At 44.7% G+C, this 19,046-nt stretch overlaps 1 protein-coding gene and 1 non-coding gene across 13 annotated transcripts in view; both read left to right on the forward strand.

Annotated features, from left to right (window-relative positions):
* Window positions 1-18,317, forward strand: part of LOC144479686 (uncharacterized) — a 92,735-nt gene extending 74,418 nt beyond the window's left edge. For 10 of the 12 annotated variants that reach the window (XM_078198708.1, XM_078198707.1, XM_078198712.1 and 7 more), the window contains 3 exons: window positions 924-1,372; window positions 6,881-6,969; window positions 16,881-18,317. In XM_078198708.1, coding sequence (XP_078054834.1) covers window positions 924-1,372; window positions 6,881-6,969; window positions 16,881-16,965 — 623 coding nt within the window. In that variant the 3' untranslated portion in view covers window positions 16,966-18,317. The remainder of the gene's footprint in view (window positions 1-923; window positions 1,373-6,880; window positions 6,970-16,880) is intronic. The other 2 variants (XM_078198711.1, XM_078198715.1) reach the window with 2 other exon arrangements.
* On the forward strand, window positions 347-419 carry trnaf-gaa (transfer RNA phenylalanine (anticodon GAA)). The gene has a single exon. It is a non-coding gene; the product is annotated as a tRNA-Phe (tRNA).
* Window positions 18,318-19,046: the final 729 nt, after the last annotated feature.

A 19,046-nucleotide genomic window follows, 5' to 3' on the forward strand; every position in this document is an offset into this window, starting at 1 on the left:
AAGAAGTGTGTATGTTTGTTTGATCAGTGGAGTTCAGTTACTGATAACACTTGGATCTCCTGCTATCAGTTGCACTTGAAAATATAAATAGCCCAAACTGTCTTCTGTGGTATCAGCACAGACCCTTTTTTTGACGTGTGTGGGTGCATCTTATGGAGTAACACTCATTCACCAGCTATGGTTCTGGCCTAGTAATTGAAGGAACACAGTTCAGTGAGTCTGACATAATGATAGTAACTGCCCAATGAGACTGTTAGGATTGAAACAGACCCATAATGACATCTTTATGCTTTGCATGTGAACTCAAACTAGGGTCTCTGTACAGCCAAGTGGCATTTGAAGTGGCGCCGAAATAGCTCAGTTGGGAGAGCGTTAGACTGAAGATCTAAAGGTCCCTGGTTCGATCCCGGGTTTCGGCAAGGTTTTTGGCGGCACGGTAGCACAGTGGTTAGCACTGCTGCTTCACAGCTCCAGGGTCCTGGGTTCGATTCCCGGCTCGGGTCACTGTCTGTGTGGAGTTTGCACATTCTCCTCGTGTCTGCGTGGGTTTCCTCCGGGTGCTCCGGTTTCCTCCCACAGTCCAAAGATGTGCGGGTTAGGTTGATTGGCCAGGTTAAAAATTGCCCCTTAGAGTCCTGGGATGTGTAGGTTAGAGGGATTAGCGGGTAAAATATGTGGGGGTAGGGCCTGGGTGGGATTGTGGTCGGTGCAGACTCGATGGGCCGAATGGCCTCCTTCTGCACTGTCGGGTTTCTATGGATTGTGGGTGTTAGTAGTGTGAAATCCAACAAGGAGAGCAAAGCTGAAAGATCAGGATGATGAGTCTGTCACAGCGCTAGAAAAGGAAGCTTAAAATGACAGCCTTAAATCACACAATATATATTCATATTTATTCAAATTCAATTTTCTTTGTTCATCTTCAGGCATTCCAGTGCGAAAGTCATTTGCACAAGATCCCTCACTAATGACTTTCCCATACACTTCAATTGCCAATCAAGTCGAAGAAGGGCTTGCTGATTCTGAATGTGAGACTACACCAAGCAGACAACAGCCTACCAAAAAACTGCTCCCTGATCGGAAAAAAGCTGCCAGGGATCGGGCTAATGAAAAACTTGTGCAATTCATTGTCAAGGCGAGGGGTGCAGAGAAGCACCTTCAGGCTGTAATTAAGGGACAGAAGCACTCCAGGTGGCTTGAGGAGTTCCAAACCCGTATACGCAACTCGAGTGTCATTGACACATACCTTGAAGATGACTGCCAGGTGGACCAGGTGGTGAATTACTTAAAAACTGTCTGTGAAACGAGTGTGAGCGCGAAGCTGTTGGAAGACTATGAGAGGTCTAGGTTTATCTTGGATGTCCTCTTGCCAGAGGTGAGTTCTGATGGAATATGTAAATGGTTAGTCTTCCATTTTGATGAACTACAGCATGTGAATGTAAAGTAAAATTACCTTTCCTAGGCCTAATAAAATACCAAATTATTCAGATTAGAAAATGGAAAAAAATAAATTCTGTCTCCGCTGAGTTAGCTAAATTTATTTGGAGCTCTCCAGATGATTTCAGCGCTTCAACGGAAATTAAGAAGGACTTTTGGTTAAATTGAGGCCACGTTGCATAATCTTGTCTTGTATTTCCTTGAGTTTAGAAGGTTGGAGGAGAGAACGTAATTAAGGTGATGAAAATCATTTTAAAAATTCAATAGGGTAAATACCAAGAAACTTGCCTCTGTTGGAGGAATCCAAAACTAGAGAGCATTATCCTAAAATGGATTAGGGCATTCAGTGGTCAGATCAAAATGCCTACACACATTGTCATGCAAATCTGGAATACTCTCAGTGATTGTGGATCAATTTCCAGCATCTGCAATATTTTGGGTAAATACCAATGCCAGGCGCCAATTGAAATCTTTAAGACTGAGACAACAGATTCTTATTGGGAAAAGGCAGCCATGGAAATGGAACAAAGACAGCTAGATGGAGTGAAGGTACAAAGAATCATTATCTAAATGGTAAAACAAGCTTGCATAGATTGAATAGCCTATGCTTCTTTGAGAAGGATGAAAAGTTGTTGGCATTCCCACTCTCTTTAGATTTAATGTTTGCAAATATCCAGAATAAGATTTGCTTATTGACTGAAAACCTTTATTTTAAAAAAGAACAATAACTTGTAACGGTCTGATTAAACCTTCGAATGCTGACTTTTTGCAGAAGTATAACATTTTTAACTCTGATTATAGATAATGCAATGCTTTTGGTATTTTGGCTATTCCATCATTTCCCAACAAGGGTTAAATATTAAATCCTGTAGCATACCTTAGTGGCCGTTCTGACAGCAAATCTGTGATTAGAAGCTGCTTAAACCACGAAAGGAAAAAGGGAGGTCTTTCATGAGCTCAGTACACCCCAATTTTGGAGGACAAAAGTAAGTGTGTTGTTTTCCCTCGCTTTTGCTTCCAAATAAATTAGAAAAAATCTGATTAATGTCGGTGTAAAGCATGACATACAAGTTGATTCTTGAAGCTTGATCACCTCTTTGTATCTTTTTGCCCTCCAGATTCTCGAGGCATTAATTGCTCTTACACGTTCACCTTTATATTATTAAATTATTTACTATCCACAGATCTCTAAAGGTTGCCACTCAAGTGGATAGAGCTGTGAAGAAGGCTTATAGTGTTAGCTTTTATTAACAGGGGGTTGGAGTTTAAGAGCATTTTACAGGTGTTAATTATTCAGTTACCACACCCAAGTGATTGTACATGTGTGCTGACTGTGTCAGCAGGATTGTTTAACCTTGGCCGCACTAGTTAACCTTATCTATACATATGTTTCATAGAATCCCTACAATGCAGCAGGAGGCCATTCGGCCCATCGAGTCTGTACTGACCACAATCCCACCCAGGCCCTATCTCCATAATCCCATGCATTTACCCTGCTAATCCCCCTGACACTAATGGGCAATTTAGCATGACCAATCAACCCAGCCTGCACATCTTTGGAGTGTGGGAGGAAACCGGAGCACCCAGAGGAAACCACGCAGACACGGGGAAACTTGCAAACTCCATTGAAGGGTGGATCAGTAAATTTGCTGATGACACCAAGATTGGTGGAGTAGTGGATGAGGTGGAGGGCTGTTGTAGGCTGCAAAGAGACATAGATAGGATGCAAAGCTGGGCTGAAAAATGGCAAATGGAGTTTAACCCTGATAAATGTGAGGTGATTCATTTTGGTAGGACTAATTTAAATGTGGATTACAGGGTCAAAGGTAGGGTTCTGAAGACTGGAGGAACAGAGAGATCTTGGGGTCCATATCCACAGATCTCTAAAGGTTGCCACTCAAGTGGATAGAGCTGTGAAGAAGGCTTATAGTGTGTTAGCTTTTATTAACAGGGGGTTGGAGTTTAAGAGCCGTGGGGTTATGTTGCAACTGTACAGGACCTTGGTGAGACCACATTTGGAATATTGGGTGCAGTTCTGGTCACCTCACTATAAGAAGGATGTGGAAGCGCTGGAAAGAGTGCAGAGGAGATTTACCAGGATGCTGCCTGGTTTGGAGAGTAGGTCTTATGAGGAAAGGTTGAGGGAGCTAGGGCTGTTCTCTCTGGAGCGGAGGAGGCTGAGGGGAGACTTAATAGAGGTTTATAAAATGATGAAGGGGATAGATAGAGTGAACGTTCAAAGACTATTTCCTCGGGTGGATGGAGCTATTACAAGGGGGCATAACTATAGGGTTCGTGGTGGGAGATATAGGAAGGATATCAGAGGTAGGTTCTTTACGCAGAGAGTGGTTGGGGTGTGGAATGAACTGCCTGCAGTGATAGTGGAGTCAGACACTTTAGGAACATTGAAGCGGTTATTGGATAGGCACATGGAACACAGCAGGATGATAGGGAGTGGGATAGCTTGATCTTGGTTTCAGATAAAACTCTGCACAACATCGTGGGCCGAAGGGCCTGTTCTGTGCTGTACTGTTCTATGTTCTATGTTCCATACAGTCACCCAAGCCAGGAATCAAACCCGGGTCCCTGGCGCTGTGAGGCAGCATGCTAACCACTGTGCCACCATGCCATCAAGAGCAAGAATCCTCGCTGATTTAATTCTCCTTGTCCCTCACCTGTGCAATGGCATAAACACAGAGGCAAAATATTGCAGATGCTGGAAATGCAAAGACATAATGCTGGAAAGCTTTAGCAGGTCTGGCAGCATCTGTGGAGAGAGAAGCAGAAATAATGTTTCAGATCATTGTGTATGGAACCAAAAGAGATGGGGGAGATACTAAATGGTTTTTTTGCATCCGTAGTTATTGAGGAAATGGGCATGGAGTCTACGGAAATAGGGCAAACTGGTAGGGAGCCATGGAAGCTTTATAGATTAAAGGGGAGGAGGTGCTCGCTGTCTTGAGGCAAATCAGAGTGGATAAATCCCCAGGACCGGACTGGGTATTCCCACGGACCTTGAGGGAAGCTAGTGTTGAACTTGCAGGGGCCCTGGCAGACATATTTAAAATGTCAGTATTCACGGGGGAGGTGCCGGATGATTGGAGGGTGGCTCATGTTGTTCCGTTGTTTAAAAAAGGTTCCAAAAGAAATCCGGGAAATTATTGGCCAGTAAGTTTGACGTCGGTGGTGGGCAAGTTATTGGAAGGTGTGATAAGGGATAGATAAGGGATAGGATCTACAAATATTTGGATAGACAGGGACTTATTAGGGAGAGTCAACATGGCTTTGTGCGTGGTAGGTCATGTTTGACCAATCTATTAGAGTTTTTCGAGGAGGTTACCAGGAAAGTGGATGAAGGGAAGGCGGTGGATGTTGTCTACCTGGATTTCAGCAAGGCCTTTGACAAGGTCCCTCATGGGAGGTTAGTTAGGAAGGTTCAGTCGCTAGGTATACATGGGGAGGTAGTAAATTGGATAAGACACTGGCTCAATGGAAGAAGCCAGAGAGTGATTGTGGAGGATTGTTTCTCTGAGTGGAGGCCTGTGACTAGTGGTGTGCCGCAGGGATCGGTGTTGGGCCCATTGTTGTTTGTCATCTATATCAATGATCTGGATGATAATGTGGTAAATTGGATCAGCAAGTTTGCTGATGATACAAAGATTGGAGGTGTAGTGGACAGTGAGGAAGGTTTTCAAAGCTTGCAGAGGGATTTGGACCAACTAGAAAAATGGGCTGAAAAATGGCAAATGGAGTTTAACGCAGACAGGTGTGAGATATTGCACTTTGGAGGGACAAACCAAAAAAGAATACAGGGTAAATGGTAGGACTCTGAAGAGTGCAGTTGAACAGAGGGATCTGGGAATACAGGTACAGAATTCCCTAAAAGTGACGTCACAGGTGGATAGGGTCGTAAAGAGTGCCTTTGGTACATTGGCCTTTATAAATCGGAGTATCGAGTATAAAAGTTGGAGTGTTATGGTAAGGTTATATAAGGCATTGGTGAGGCCGAATTTGGAGTATTGTGTACAGTTTTGGTCACCTAGTTACAGGAAGGATGTAAATAAGATTGAAAGAGTGCAGAGAAGGTTCACAAGGATGTTGTCGGGACTTGAGAAGCTGAGTTACAGAGAGAGATTGAATAGGTTGGGACTTTATTCCCTGGAGCGTAGAAGATTGAGGGGAGATTTGATAGAGGTGTATAAGATTTTGATGGGTATAGATAGAGTGAATGCAAGCAGGCTTTTTCCGCTGAGGCTAGGGGAGAAAAAAACCAGAGGGCATGGGTTAAGGGTGAAAGGAGAAAAGTTTAAAGGGAATATTAGGGGGGGCTTCTTCACGCAGAGAGTGGTGGGAGTGTGGAATGAGCTGCCGGATAAAGTAGTAAATGCGGGGTCACTTTTAACATTTAAGAAAAATTTGGACGGGTTCATGGATGAGAGGGGTGTGGAGGGATATGGTCCAAGTGCAGGTCAGTGGGACTAGGCATAAAATGGTTCGGCACAGACAAGAAGGGCCAAAAGGCCTGTTTCTGAGCTGTAATTTTCTATGGTTCTATCAATTTCAGTCCAGTTCTAAGGTAAGCTCATCAACCTGAAATGTGAACTCTGTTTCTGTCTCCTCAGATCTGATGAGTATATCCAGAACTTTCTGCTCTTTCTTCAGATTTTCAGCATCTGCAGATTTTGCTTTTGTATTAGTACTTAATTCACTGCCACCACTTCTTTTCCAGGAATGCCCACATTGAAGACATTCTGCTCTTCCCTCCAAGATTTATGTGCATCTCTCTTACCTTTGTTGCTTTCTGTTTCTCCAAGTATTTAATCAGGTGTCCACAAAAACTCACTTTCCGCATATCTGAGGCATTAATATTTCCAAGAACCACTGTTCTCACCGCACCCTCAAATCCACGCTCAGTGCCATGAGCCACCACATGCACACTCTTTACCTCTCAACATCAACTCAAATTATCTCAGAGCTGTCCTCCTCCACTGTTTCATTTTGTTCCTTTGCTCACCCGAAACCTTTTTCTCGTCCTTTCAGGTGTTAAGGATTGCAAGCTCCAAAAACTCAATGGGTGCTAGCCCCCTTTCAAATCTTTCCCTCTGACCCTCATCAAATCTTTTTATAATCCCACAGGCAAACCATTCTGATGAAAGATCATCAGCCTGAAACATTAAGTATATTTCTGTCTCCATAGATGCTGCCTGACCTGTTGAGTGCATCTTCCATTTTCTGTTTCAGTTACAGCTCAAGTACAAAGGCCCGCTGTAATGTTTCTACCACCAATTCCCAAACTTACCTAAATCAACACACCATACCTTTGTGTGGCTTCGATACTCGGGCTTCTCGTACACCAAAATCTTGATGTTTTTGATCATGCGTTTGGTTGCATTCTTGCACTGTACTTAATACAACTAAAGAAACTTTGATCTCTCTTGCACCGTAGGCCATTATCTGTGCAATTGCTGAGGTTGAACAAATGAGCGTCAAGAAAGCAGAAGAAAAGTACATGAAAGGCCCACTTCACAGTGAAAGGTGGGGATTGTGTGTACTTTCCAAACATATGTTGAATTGTTGTACATGAGTTATTACAAGATGATGTAATGGTTATAAATCAATTGAGTTTAGCTGGTAATTTATATCATGGAATAATGACCTCATGTTCTGTTAAGTAAGTATTGGTGCCTCTGAATTTAATTTTGAACCATAGATTTCCCTGAGTATGACCTTTGGACACCTTAATGCAATGTGTTCTAAAACTTCAGAATTTTACCTTTGTTAAAATCATTCAATAATTTGTACAGAAAACGAAAACAACATGATCAGTTAACAGAATTTTGTGCCTACCATGTTTGCTCATACAAGAGAAACAACAGAGTGAACTACATAATATTTCCTTTATTATAAACTAGATGTGCATTTTTTTTTATTCATTGGCTCTGGAGCTGCATGTAGGCCAGGCCAGGAAAGGATGGCTGATTTCCTTCCCTAAAGGACATTCGCAAACCAGATGGGTTTTTCCAACAATCGGCAATGGTTTTGTGGTCATCAATAGATTCTTAATTCCAGATATTTTTTCTGGAATTCAAATTCCACCATCTGCCAGGGCAGGATTTGAATCCTGGCCCCCAGAACAATAGCTGAGTTTCTAGATTGATAGTCTAGCGATAATCCCACTAGGCCATTGCCTCCACCATTTTTGTCTCAATTTTCTCCCTTGATATGTTGACCAGCTGGCACACTTCATGTGAACTCCTGAGCCATGAGCACTGGCAGGATGTTCTGTTGACTGTTGGGGTCCTCACAGCAAAATATTCAGTTCTTTGCCAACATCCTTGCATGTGCACATTCCGCCTGATTTCACTGGAGTGCCTCCTTTCCACTATTGCATGCTCATAAATGGAACAGGGGCCATCTCTGATCTGCATGGCTGTTACTGGATGTTCATTATCTAGTATTGGTTCTAATATTTGGGCAAAATATATCTAGTTGCTCAGAGACTGTGGTTCCTTTAGTACCATACATGGACCATTACGGTTACCTCTTAAATATAATCTTTCGTGCATGTGCAGTATTTCAAAATGTCATCTTTAGGAGTGACTATGTCAGACAATGCTAAAATGAAAGATCATTGTATTCTGTATGTTGACAGATGAAGTTTAGAGAGTGCAGGCTGATTAATTTCTAAGCTTGAACTGTAAGTGGAAAATTAAGTGAAAGGGAGAAATTTTTATAACTCAAATTCTGGATCAACTGAAAAAGGCACCCAGCAGTTTGTTTTTCTGAGCCTAAGAGTTCTTCTAAGATTTGAGCTGTATAACTTGGGGGTGAAGTACTGGTGCTTAAATCGTATCGGGCAATGGGATCCTGTGCGAGAATCTCTCTGGCTACGTCGAGTAGTTGAACCAGGAGCACTGCTCGTCACAATGGATGTCTCGGCACTCAACACCAGCATCCCCCACGACAATGGCATTGCTGCAACTGTCTCAGTACTCAACGCCGACAACTGCCAATCTCCAGGTGCAATTTACAACTCATCCGCTTCATCCTGGACCACAATGTCTTCACCTTCAACAACCAGTTCTTCATCCAGACACACGGAACAGCCATGGTGACCAAATTCGTACCTCAATATGCCAACATCTTCATGCACAGGTTCGAACAAGACCTCTTCACCGCACAGGGCCTTCAACCGATGCTATACACTAGATACAGCGATGACATTTTTTTCCTTTGCACTCATGGTGAACAATCACTGAAACAACTATGTGATGACACCAACAAGTTCCATCCCACCATCAGACTCACCATGGACTACTCTCCGGAATCGGTTGCATTCTTGGACACGTGCATCTCCATCAAGGACGGTCACCTCAGCACTTCACTGTACCGCAAGCCCACGGATAACCTCATGATTACCCTTCAATTTCGAATCCTTGTTCTTTCCCAGTGCACTCTGAGGAAGGGGAAAAAGGGTTCGGTGTTCCATTGGAGCAGTTCTTTTTCTTTGTAGCAGTAAGTTTTATATGGAGGGGATGGAAGTGAAGGCAGTGCAATGTATCTCCTGCAGAATGTTTGAGGTGAGGGACACCGTCAGTGTCCCTGCTGATTACACCTGTGGGAGGTGCACCCATCTGCAGCTCCTCCAAGACCGCGTTAGGGAGCTGGAGTTGGATGAGTTTAGGGTCATCAGGGAGGCAGAGAGGGCCATAGACACAAGCTTCAGGGATATAGTTGCTCCAGGGAATGAAAATAGATGGGTGACAGTGAGAGGGGCTGGGAGGAAGCAGTCGGTGCGGGGATCCCCTGTGGTCGTTCCCCTTAGCAACAAGTATTCCACTTTGGATACAGGTGAGGGGGGCGACCTACCAGTGGTAAGCCGCAGAGACCAGATCGCCAGCGCTGAGTCCGTCCTTGTGGCTCAGAAGGGAAAGGGGGAGAGCGGTAGAGCTATAGTTATTGGGGACTCGTTTGTTAGAGGGATAGATAGGAGGTTCTGTGGCAACAAGAGAGACTCACCGATGGTATGTTGCCTCCCGGATGCCGGGGTCCGTGACATCTCCGACCGTGTCTTCAGGATTCTAAAGGGGGAGGGGGAACAGTCACAAGTCGTGGTGCACGTCGGCACCAAAGACATAGGTAAGAGAGGGGACGGGGACTTAAAACAGGAATTCAGGGAGCTTGGGTGGAAGCTGAGAGCCAGGTCAAAACAGGTTGTCATCTCTGGTATGTTGCTGGTGCCACGGGATAGAGAGTTGAGGAACAGGGAGAGAGTGCAGTTAAACACATGGATGCAGGGATGGTGTAGGAGGGAGGGTTTCAGCTATGTGGATAATTGGAACACTTTCTGGGGAAGGTGGGACCTGTACCAACAGGACGGGATGCACCTGAACCAGAAGGGCACCAATATCCTGGGAGGGAAATTTGCTACGGCTCTTCGGGGGGATTTAAACTAATTTGTCAGGGGGGTGGGAAAAGGAGTTGTAGTCCAGAGGTCAGTGAGTGTAGTGAGGTACTGGGAAGGGTATCATGGTCAAAGGTGGGTACCAGCAGACAAGGTGGGTTGAAGTGTGTCTACTTCAATGCAAGGAGCATCCAAAATAAGGTTGGTGAACTTGGGGCGTGGATTGGCACTTGGGACTACGATGTTGTGGCCATTACGGAGACATGGGTAGAACAAGGACAGGAATGGTTGTTGGAAGTTCCGGGGTATAGATGTTTCAGTAAGTGTAGGGTAGCTGGTAAAAGAGGTGGAGGAGTGGCACTGTTAATCAAGGAGAGTGTAACGGCTGCAGAAAGGCATTTCGAAGGGGATCTGCCTACAGAGGTAATATGGGCTGAGGTTAGGAATAGGAAAGGAGCGGTCACGTTGTTAGGAGTTTACTATAGGCCCCCAAATAGTAATAGAGATGTGGAGCAAGAAATTGCTAAGCAGATTATGGATAGGTGTGGAGGTCACAGGGTTGTTGTCATGGGGGACTTTAACCTTCCAAATATTGATTGGAACCTTTATAGGTCGAATAGTTCGGAGGGGGACGTTTTTGCGCAGTTTTTTCCGGAATGGGTTCCTGACACAATATGTGGATAAGCCGACAAGAGGTGAGGCCACATTGGATTTGGTAATGGGAAATGAGCCGGGCCAAGTGTTAGATTTGGTTGTGGGAGAGCACTTTGGAGATAGTGACCACAATTCGGTGTCTTTTGTTATTGCAATGGAGAGGGAGAGGGCCATACGGCAGGGCAAGGTTTACAATTGGAGGAGAGGTAATTATGATGCAATCAGGCGGGAATTAGGAAGCATAGGATGGGAACAAAAATTGTCAGGCAAAGGCACTAATGATAAGTGGAACTTTTTCAAGGAACAAATACTGCGTGGCCTTGATAGGTATGCCCCTGCCAGGCAGGGAGGAAATGGCCGAGTGAGGGAACCATGGTTCACAAAAGAGGTGGAATGTCTTGTCAAGAGGAAGAAGGAAGCATATGTTAGGTCGAGAGCCGTGGATAACCAGGGAAATTGAGGATCTGATTAAAATGAAAATGGAGGCGTACGTTAAGTCCAGGCAACAGAAAACAGATGGAGCTCTGGAGGAATACAGAGAGAGTAGGAAAGAACTCAAACGGGGAGTTAGAAGGGCAAAAAAAGGTCACGAGATGTTCTTGGCAGGCAGGATTAAGGAGAATCCTAAGGCATTCTATTCATACGTTAGGAACAAAAGAGTTGTCAGGGAGAAAATCGGACCTCTCGGGGACAAAGGAGGGGAATTATGCTTAGAACCCAAGGGAATAGGGGAGATCCTAAATGAATACTTTGCATCGGTATTCACGAAGGAGAGGGGCGTGTTAACCGGGAGTGTGGCATATGGTATGCTTGCCTTTATAGGACGGGGTATAGAGTATAAAAGCTGGAGTCTGATGATGCAGCTGTATAGAACGCTGGTTAGGCCGCATTTGGAGTACTGCGTCCAGTTCTGGTCGCCGCACTACCAGAAGGACGTGGAGGCATTGGAGAGAGTGCAGAGAAGGTTTACCAGGATGTTGCCTGGTATGGAGGGTCTTAGCTATGAGGAGAGATTGGGTAGACTGGGGTTGTTCTCCTTGGAAAGACGGAGAATGAGGGGAGATCTAATAGAGGTATACAAGATTATGAAGGGTATAGATAGGGTGAACAGTGGGAAGCTTTTTCCCAGGTCGGAGGTGACGATCACGAGGGGTCACGGGCTCAAGCTGAGAGGGGCGAAGTATAACTCAGACATCAGAGGGATGTTTTTTACACAGAGGGTGGTGGGGGCCTGGAATGCGCTGCCAAGTAGGGTGGTGGAGGCAGGCACGCTGACATCGTTTAAGCCTTACCTGGATAGTCACATGAGCAGCCTGGGAATGGAGGGATACAAACGATTGGTCTAGTTGGACCAAGGAGCGGCACAGGCTTGGAGGGCCGAAGGGCCTGTTTCCTGTGCTGTACTGTTCTTTGTTCTTTGTCTCGGAGGGAGACTTTTGCTACCAAATAAACCTGTTGGACTTTAACCTGGTGTTGTTAAACTTCTTACTGTGTTTACCCCAGTCCAACGCCGGCATCTCCACATCTTGGCCATAGGAGACAGAGGGTAGTGGCCGAAGGGTCTTTTTCCGGCTGGAGGTCTGTGACCAGTGGTGTTCCGCAGGGCTCTGTACTGGGGCCTCTGCTATTTGTGATATATATAAATGATTTGGAAGAAGGTGTAACTGGTGTAATCAGCAAGTTTGCGGATGACACGAAGATGGCTGGACTTGCGGATAGCGAAGAGCATTGTCAGGCAATACAGCAGGATATAGATAGGCTGGAAAATTGGGCGGAGAGGTGGCAGATGGAGTTTAATCCGGATAAATGCGAAGTGATGCATTTTGGAAGAAATAATGTAGGGAGGAGTTATACAATAAATGGCAGAGTCATCAGGAGTATAGAAACACAGAAGGACCTAGGTGTGCAAGTCCACAAATCCTTGAAGGTGGCAACACAGGTGGAGAAGGTGGTGAAGAAGGCATATGGTATACTTGCCTTTATAGGACGGGGTATAGAGTATAAAAGCTGGAGTCTGATGATGCAGCTGTATAGAACGCTGGTTAGGCCACATTTGGAGTACTGTGTCCAGTTCTGGTCGCCGCACTACCAGAAGGACGTGGAGGCATTAGAGAGAGTGCAGAGAAGGTTTACCAGGATGTTGCCTGGTATGGAGGGTCTTAGCTATGAGGAGAGATTGGGTAAACTGGGGTTGTTCTCCCTGGAAAGACGGAGAATGAGGGGAGATCTAATAGAGGTGTACAAGATTATGAAGGGGATAGATAAGGTGAACGGTGGGAAGCTTTTTCCCAGATCAGAAGTGACGATCACGAGGGGTCACGGGCTCAAGGTGAGAGGGGCGAAGTATAACTCAGATATTAGAGGGCAATTTTTTACACAGAGGGTGGTGGGGGCCTGGAATGCGCTGCCAAGTAGGGTGGTGGAGGCAGGCACGCTGACATCGTTTAAGACTTACCTGGATAGTCACATGAGCAGCCTGGGAATGGAGGGATACAAACGATTGGTCTAGTTGGACCAAGGAGCGGCACAGGCTTGGAGGGCCGAAGGGCCTGTTTCCTGTGTTGTACTGTTCTTTGTTCTTTGAGAAAACAAGGTTCATTTGGCTCGATGGAGGGTTACAAGTTAGCAAGAAATGAGCTGAAAAAGGGGCTTAGGAGAGCTAGGAGGGGGCATGAGAAGTCCTTGGTGGTTCAGATCAAGGAAAACCCCAAGGCTTTTTACTCTTATGTGAGGAATAAAAGAATGACCAGGGTGAGGCTGGGGCCGGTCAAGGACGGCAGTGGGAATTTGTGCATGGAGTCAGAAGAGATAGGAGAGGTGATGAATGAATACTTTTCTTCGGTGTTCACCAAGGAGAGGGGCCATGTTTTTGAGGAAGAGAAAGTGTCTCAGGCTGGAGGAAGTAGATGTTCGGAGGGAAGATGTACTAGCAATTTTGAATAAACTGAAAGTTGATAAGTCCCCTGGGCCTGATGAAATATATCCTAGGATTCTTTGGGAGGCAAGGGATGAGATTGCAGAGCCTTTGGCATTGATCTTTGGGTCCTCACTGTCCACGGGGGTGGTGCCAGAGGACTGGAGAGTGGCGAATGTGGTTCCTCTGTTTAAGAAAGGGAATAGAAATGACCTCGGTAATTATAGGCCGGTTAGTCTTTCTTCGGTGGTCGGTAAGTTGATGGAAAAGGTCCTTCGGGATAGCATTTACGACCATTTAGAAAGATGCAGCTTAATCCGGGATAGTCAGCACGGATTTGTGAAGGGCAAGTCTTGCCTCACAAATTTGATAGAATTTTTTGAGGAGGTAACTAAGTGTGTTGATGAAGGTAGTGCAGTTGATGTCATATACATGGATTTTAGTAAGGCGTTTGATAAAGTCCCCTATGGTCGGCTTATGAAGAAGGTAAGGATGTGTGGGATAGAGGGAAGTTTGGCCGATTGGATAGGTAACTGGCTATCTAACAGAATGTGGAGATGCCGGCGTTGGACTGGGGTAAGCACTGTAAGAAGTCTCACAACACCAGATGGAGTGGTCTCCATCTGACCACTCCATCTGACGAAGGAGCATTGCTCCGAAAGCTTATGGTATTTGCTACCAAATAAACCTGTTGGACTTTAACCTGGTGTTGTGAGACTTCTTACAGTATCTAACAGAAGACAGAGGGTGGTGATGGATGGAAAATTTTCGGACTGGAAACCGGTTACCAGCGGAGTGCCACAGGGATCAGTGCTTGGTCCTCTGCTATTTGTAATTTTTATAAATGACTTGGAGGAGGGGGCTGAAGGGTGGATCAGTAAATTTGCTGATGACACCAAGATTGGTGGAGTAGTGGATGAGGTGGAGGGCTGTTGTAGGCTGCAAAGAGATATAGATAGGATGCAGAGCTGGGCTGAAAAATGGCAAATGGAGTTTAACCCTGACAAATGCGAGGTGATTCATTTTGGTAGGACAAATTTAAATGTGGATTACAGGGTCAAAGGTAGGGTTCTGAAGACTGCGGAGGAACAGAGAGATCTTGGGGTTCATATCCATAGATCTCTGAAGGTTGCCACTCAAGTGGATAGGGCCGTGAAGAAGGCCTATAGTGTGTTGGCGTTCATTAAAGGGGTTTGAGTTTAAGAGCCGTGGGGTTATGCTGCAACTGTACAGAACCTTGGTGAGACCACATTTGGAATATTGTGTGCAGTTCTGGTCACCTCACTACAAGAAGGATGTGGAGACACTGGAAAGAGTGCAAAGGAGATTTACCAGGATGCTGCCCGGTTTGGAGGGTAGGTCTTATGAGGAAAGGTTGAGGGAACTTGGGCTTTTCTCTTTGGAGTGGAGGAGGTTGAGAGGAGACTTGATAGAGGTTTATAAGATGATGAGGGGGATAGATAGAGTGAATGTTCAAAGACTATTTCCTCTGGTGAATGGAGCGGTAACTAGGGGGCATAACTATAGGGTTCATGGTGGGAGATATAGGAAGGATGTCCGAGGTAGGTTCTTTACGCAGAGAGTGGTTAGGGTGTGGAATGGACTGCCTGCAGGGATAGTGGAGTCAGAAACTTTAGGAACATTTAAGAAGCTATTGGATAGGCATATGGAGTACTTTGGGATGATAGGGAGGAAATAGCTTGATCTGGGTTTCAGACAAAGCTCGGCACAACATTGTGGGCCGAAGGGCCTGTTCTGTGCTGTACTGTTCTATGTTCTATGCTCCACTTCTCCAGCTTCCACCCGAAACACATTAAAGAAGCAATCCCCTACAGACAAGCCCTCCGTATACACAGGATCTGCTCAAATGAGGAGGATCGCAACAGACACCTCCAGACCTGAAAGATTACCTCATAAGAACAGGATATGGTGTTCGACTCATCGATCAACAGTTCCGATGCACCGACCTCCTCAGAAGACAGACACGGCGGACAGAGTACCCTTCATCGTCCAGTACTTCCCTGGAGCGGAGAAGCTACGACATCTTCTCCGGAGCCTTCAACGTGTCATTGATGAAGACTTAACATCTCGCCAAGGCCATCCCCACGCCCACATTTCTTGCCTTCAAACAACCACACAACCTCAAACAGACCATTGTCCACAGCAAACTACCCAGCCTTCAGGAGAACAGTGACCACGATACCACACAACCCTGCCACAGCAACCTCTGCAAGACATGCCGGATCATCGACACGGATGCCATCATCTCACGTGAGAACACCATCCACCAGGTACACGGTACCTACTCTTGCAACCTGGCCGGCGTTGTCTACCTGATACGCTGCAGAAAAGGATGTCCTGAGGCATGGTACATTGGAGAGATTATGCAGACGCTACGACAACGGATGAATGAACACCGCTCGACAATCACCAGGCAAGAGTGTTCTCTTCCTGTTGGGGAAGGCTTCAGCGGTCACGGGCATTCGGCCTCTGACCTTCAGGGTAAGCGTTCTCCAAGGCGGTCTTCACGACACACGACAACGCAGAGTTGCTGAGCAGAGACTGATAGCCAAGTTCCATACACATGAGGACGGCCTCAACCGAGATCTTGGGTTCATGTCTCACTATCTGTAACTCCCACAACTTGCCTGGGCTTGCAAAATCTCACTAATTGTCCTGGCTGGAGACAATACACATCTCTTTAACCTGTGCTTAACCCTCTCTCCACTCACATTGTCTGTACTTTTAAGACTTGATTACCTGTCAAGACTCGTATTCCAACCATTATTTTGTAAATTGAGTTTGTGTCTTTATATGCCCTGTTTGTGAACAGAACGCCACTTACCTGATGAAGGAGCAGCGCTCCGAAAGCTAGTGGCTTGTGCTACCAAGTAAACCTGTTGGACTTTAACCTGGTGTTGTGAGACTTTTTACTGTGCTTAACTGTCTGGCATTGATAATGGTGGTGGTAGCGATACGAGGTGTTTCCATCTAACAAGAAACTGAGCTGGGCAATTGTTCCATTTACTGAGTCCTTTTTTTTTTGTTGGCTATGATAGGTTGATTTTTTAAAATTCATTCATGGGACATGGGCATCACTGGCTGGCCAACATTTATTGCCCATCCCTAGTTGCCTGAGGGCAGTTGAGAGTTAACCACATTGCTGTGGCTCTGGGGTCACCATGTAGGCCAGATTGGGTAAGGATGACAGATTTCCTTCCCTAAAGGACACTAGTGAACCGGATGGATTTTTTCTGACAATCGACAATGGTTTCATGATCATCATTAGATTCTTAATTCCAGATTTTTTTTATTGAATTCAAATTCCACCGCCTGCCAGTGTGAGATTTGAATCCGAATCCCCCAGAACATTTAAAAGCTAGTGATAACATTTTTGTGTAATGCATTTCCAAGTTTCCCCAAATGGATAATTTCAAATGAAAGTAACATTATGCGCCTGAAAATATTTTGCAGGGAAGTCGAACATTTTAACAAGGAGATTGAGAAAGAGATGAAGCTAAAACAGAAGCTCTTGAAAAAGGAGGAATCCACAGACTAAAGCGTTCATTCGTGAAATGAAGAACATGTGTAAATACAATTGAATCCATATTTTTGTGCAACAATGTAATATCATTTTTGATAGCAAGAATTTAAATGTTTCTTATGAAACCAAGGGTGTACAGGTAACTTGGGAGTTAAAAGCGTGTAAATATCCCATCCGGGGGAACTTAATAACTTCATAAGGCTCAGGTGCTTGAGCTTGAGCTTGGGTATTTTTTTTTTTACTTTAGGGTGATGAACCATATCATTTCACAAAGACTTGGCATTTTGTCAAGCAAAGTTAAAACTAATATCCCACTTATTGTGTCTTATTCTCAAATGCAGAGTATTTGTGCTTTTTTTTCTTGAATAATTTTTTTATAGTAACTACTTTTGTGATAGGACATCAATATTTCTCACCAGGTGCAGGGAATAATGGCACTTGGCTTCACTGATACCACCAGATTGCACGCTATAATGCAGGAGAATGTGACATCCATGAAAATCACACACTTGGAGGCATTTGCCCACTTCTGTTGCTCCAGGTCCAGGTTGTGATTTAACTTGCATATGTTCTTGATAGCAGAGCTGATGTAATATTTAAGGTATCATAACATTATCAAAAATAAAGCATTGTTGCATTTGAGTAACTTTTCCAAAGAAAAGTCCCCCATTTTTTTCCTTCATATAGTGTTGATTATTATCCAATGTGAAGTTTGGCATGGCTTCAGCTTAAGACTGCAAGTTCAGACTGAGCTGGTAAATTTAGTAACATTTAATTGACATTTAGTGGTGGTTGTAATAGTGGCTGTGTTATTCTCTCGTATTGGCTGCAGGAAACGTTCAGAACTCTTTCTGTAGGCTGCTGAGGAATTCCATTGAGTGGCTTCTGAATTGTAGATACTTTGATTTCATCATTGCCACAGCAGCTGGTCTGGTCCCTGCAGCCTTAACTTGAAACTGTGACCAACTTTTTAAAATCCTTGTAAAGAAATTCTGGAGCTATTGTTTTTTGAAAGCCCAGCAAGCTTTGATTTTTTTTTTACAGTTCGTACCAATGCCTAGATCAGTCAAGGGGGGGAATGTGTTTCAAAGAAAATCACGAGCTTGCTTTTTGAGTTGACCAAATTCTGCATTTGGTTTGATGTAAATTTGGATTTTATAAGGAAATGCGATTGGGGCAGTGTTTTACCTGCTTGTAAAATGAGTAACTCTGTTTCATGCTTGACTAATATTGTAAATTAGTTGCTTTCATTTAGTGAGTAAATGCATGAACTTCTTGTGGAATGTATAAATTCAGAATGTTGACAAACCCTTATTTAATCCTTCTGCCCCACACCGTATATTAAAAGAGAATTTCACTCTATGCAGAACCCGTGTGAACTCATTACTGCTTTTTAAAAAATGTTTAAACGGTTTCTTAGTTAAGATGAAGATTTTTATATAACACTTTGTATTAATGCGACACTTTAATCCAAATTACCATTGGGTGTCATATACCAGTGGTCAGGTGAGGAAGAGAGAGATATATAAAATAGCAAGGTAGGGGAGTCTAAAACTAGAGGGCATAGGTTTAAGGAGAGAGGGGAGAGATACAAAAGGGTCCAGAGGGGCAATTTTTCCAGAGGGTGGTGAGTGTCTGGAACAAGCTGCCAGAGGTAGTACTAGAGGCGGGTACAATTTTGTCTTTTAAGAACTAGGAGCAGGAGTAGGCCATCTGGCCCCTCGAGCCTGCTCCACCATTTAATAAGATCATGGCTGATCTTTTTGTGGACTCAGCTCCACTTACCCGCCTGCTCACCATAACCCTTAATTCCTTTACTGTTCAAAAATTTATCTATCCTTGCCTTAAAAACATTCAATGAGGTAGCCTCAACTGCTTCACTGGGCAGGGAATTCCACAGATTCACAACCCTTTGTGTGAAGAAGTTCCTCCTCAACCCAGGCCTAAATCTGCTCCCCCTTATTTTAAAAAGCATTTCAACAGTTACATGGGTAAGATGGGTATAGAGGGATATGAACCAAATGCGGGCAACTGGGACTAGCTTAGGGATTTTAAAAAGGGCGGCATGGACAAGTTGGGGCCGAAGGGCCTATTTC

This window comes from Mustelus asterias, chromosome 26, assembly GCF_964213995.1.
Source record: "Mustelus asterias chromosome 26, sMusAst1.hap1.1, whole genome shotgun sequence".
NCBI classification, from domain to species: domain Eukaryota; kingdom Metazoa; phylum Chordata; class Chondrichthyes; order Carcharhiniformes; family Triakidae; genus Mustelus; species Mustelus asterias.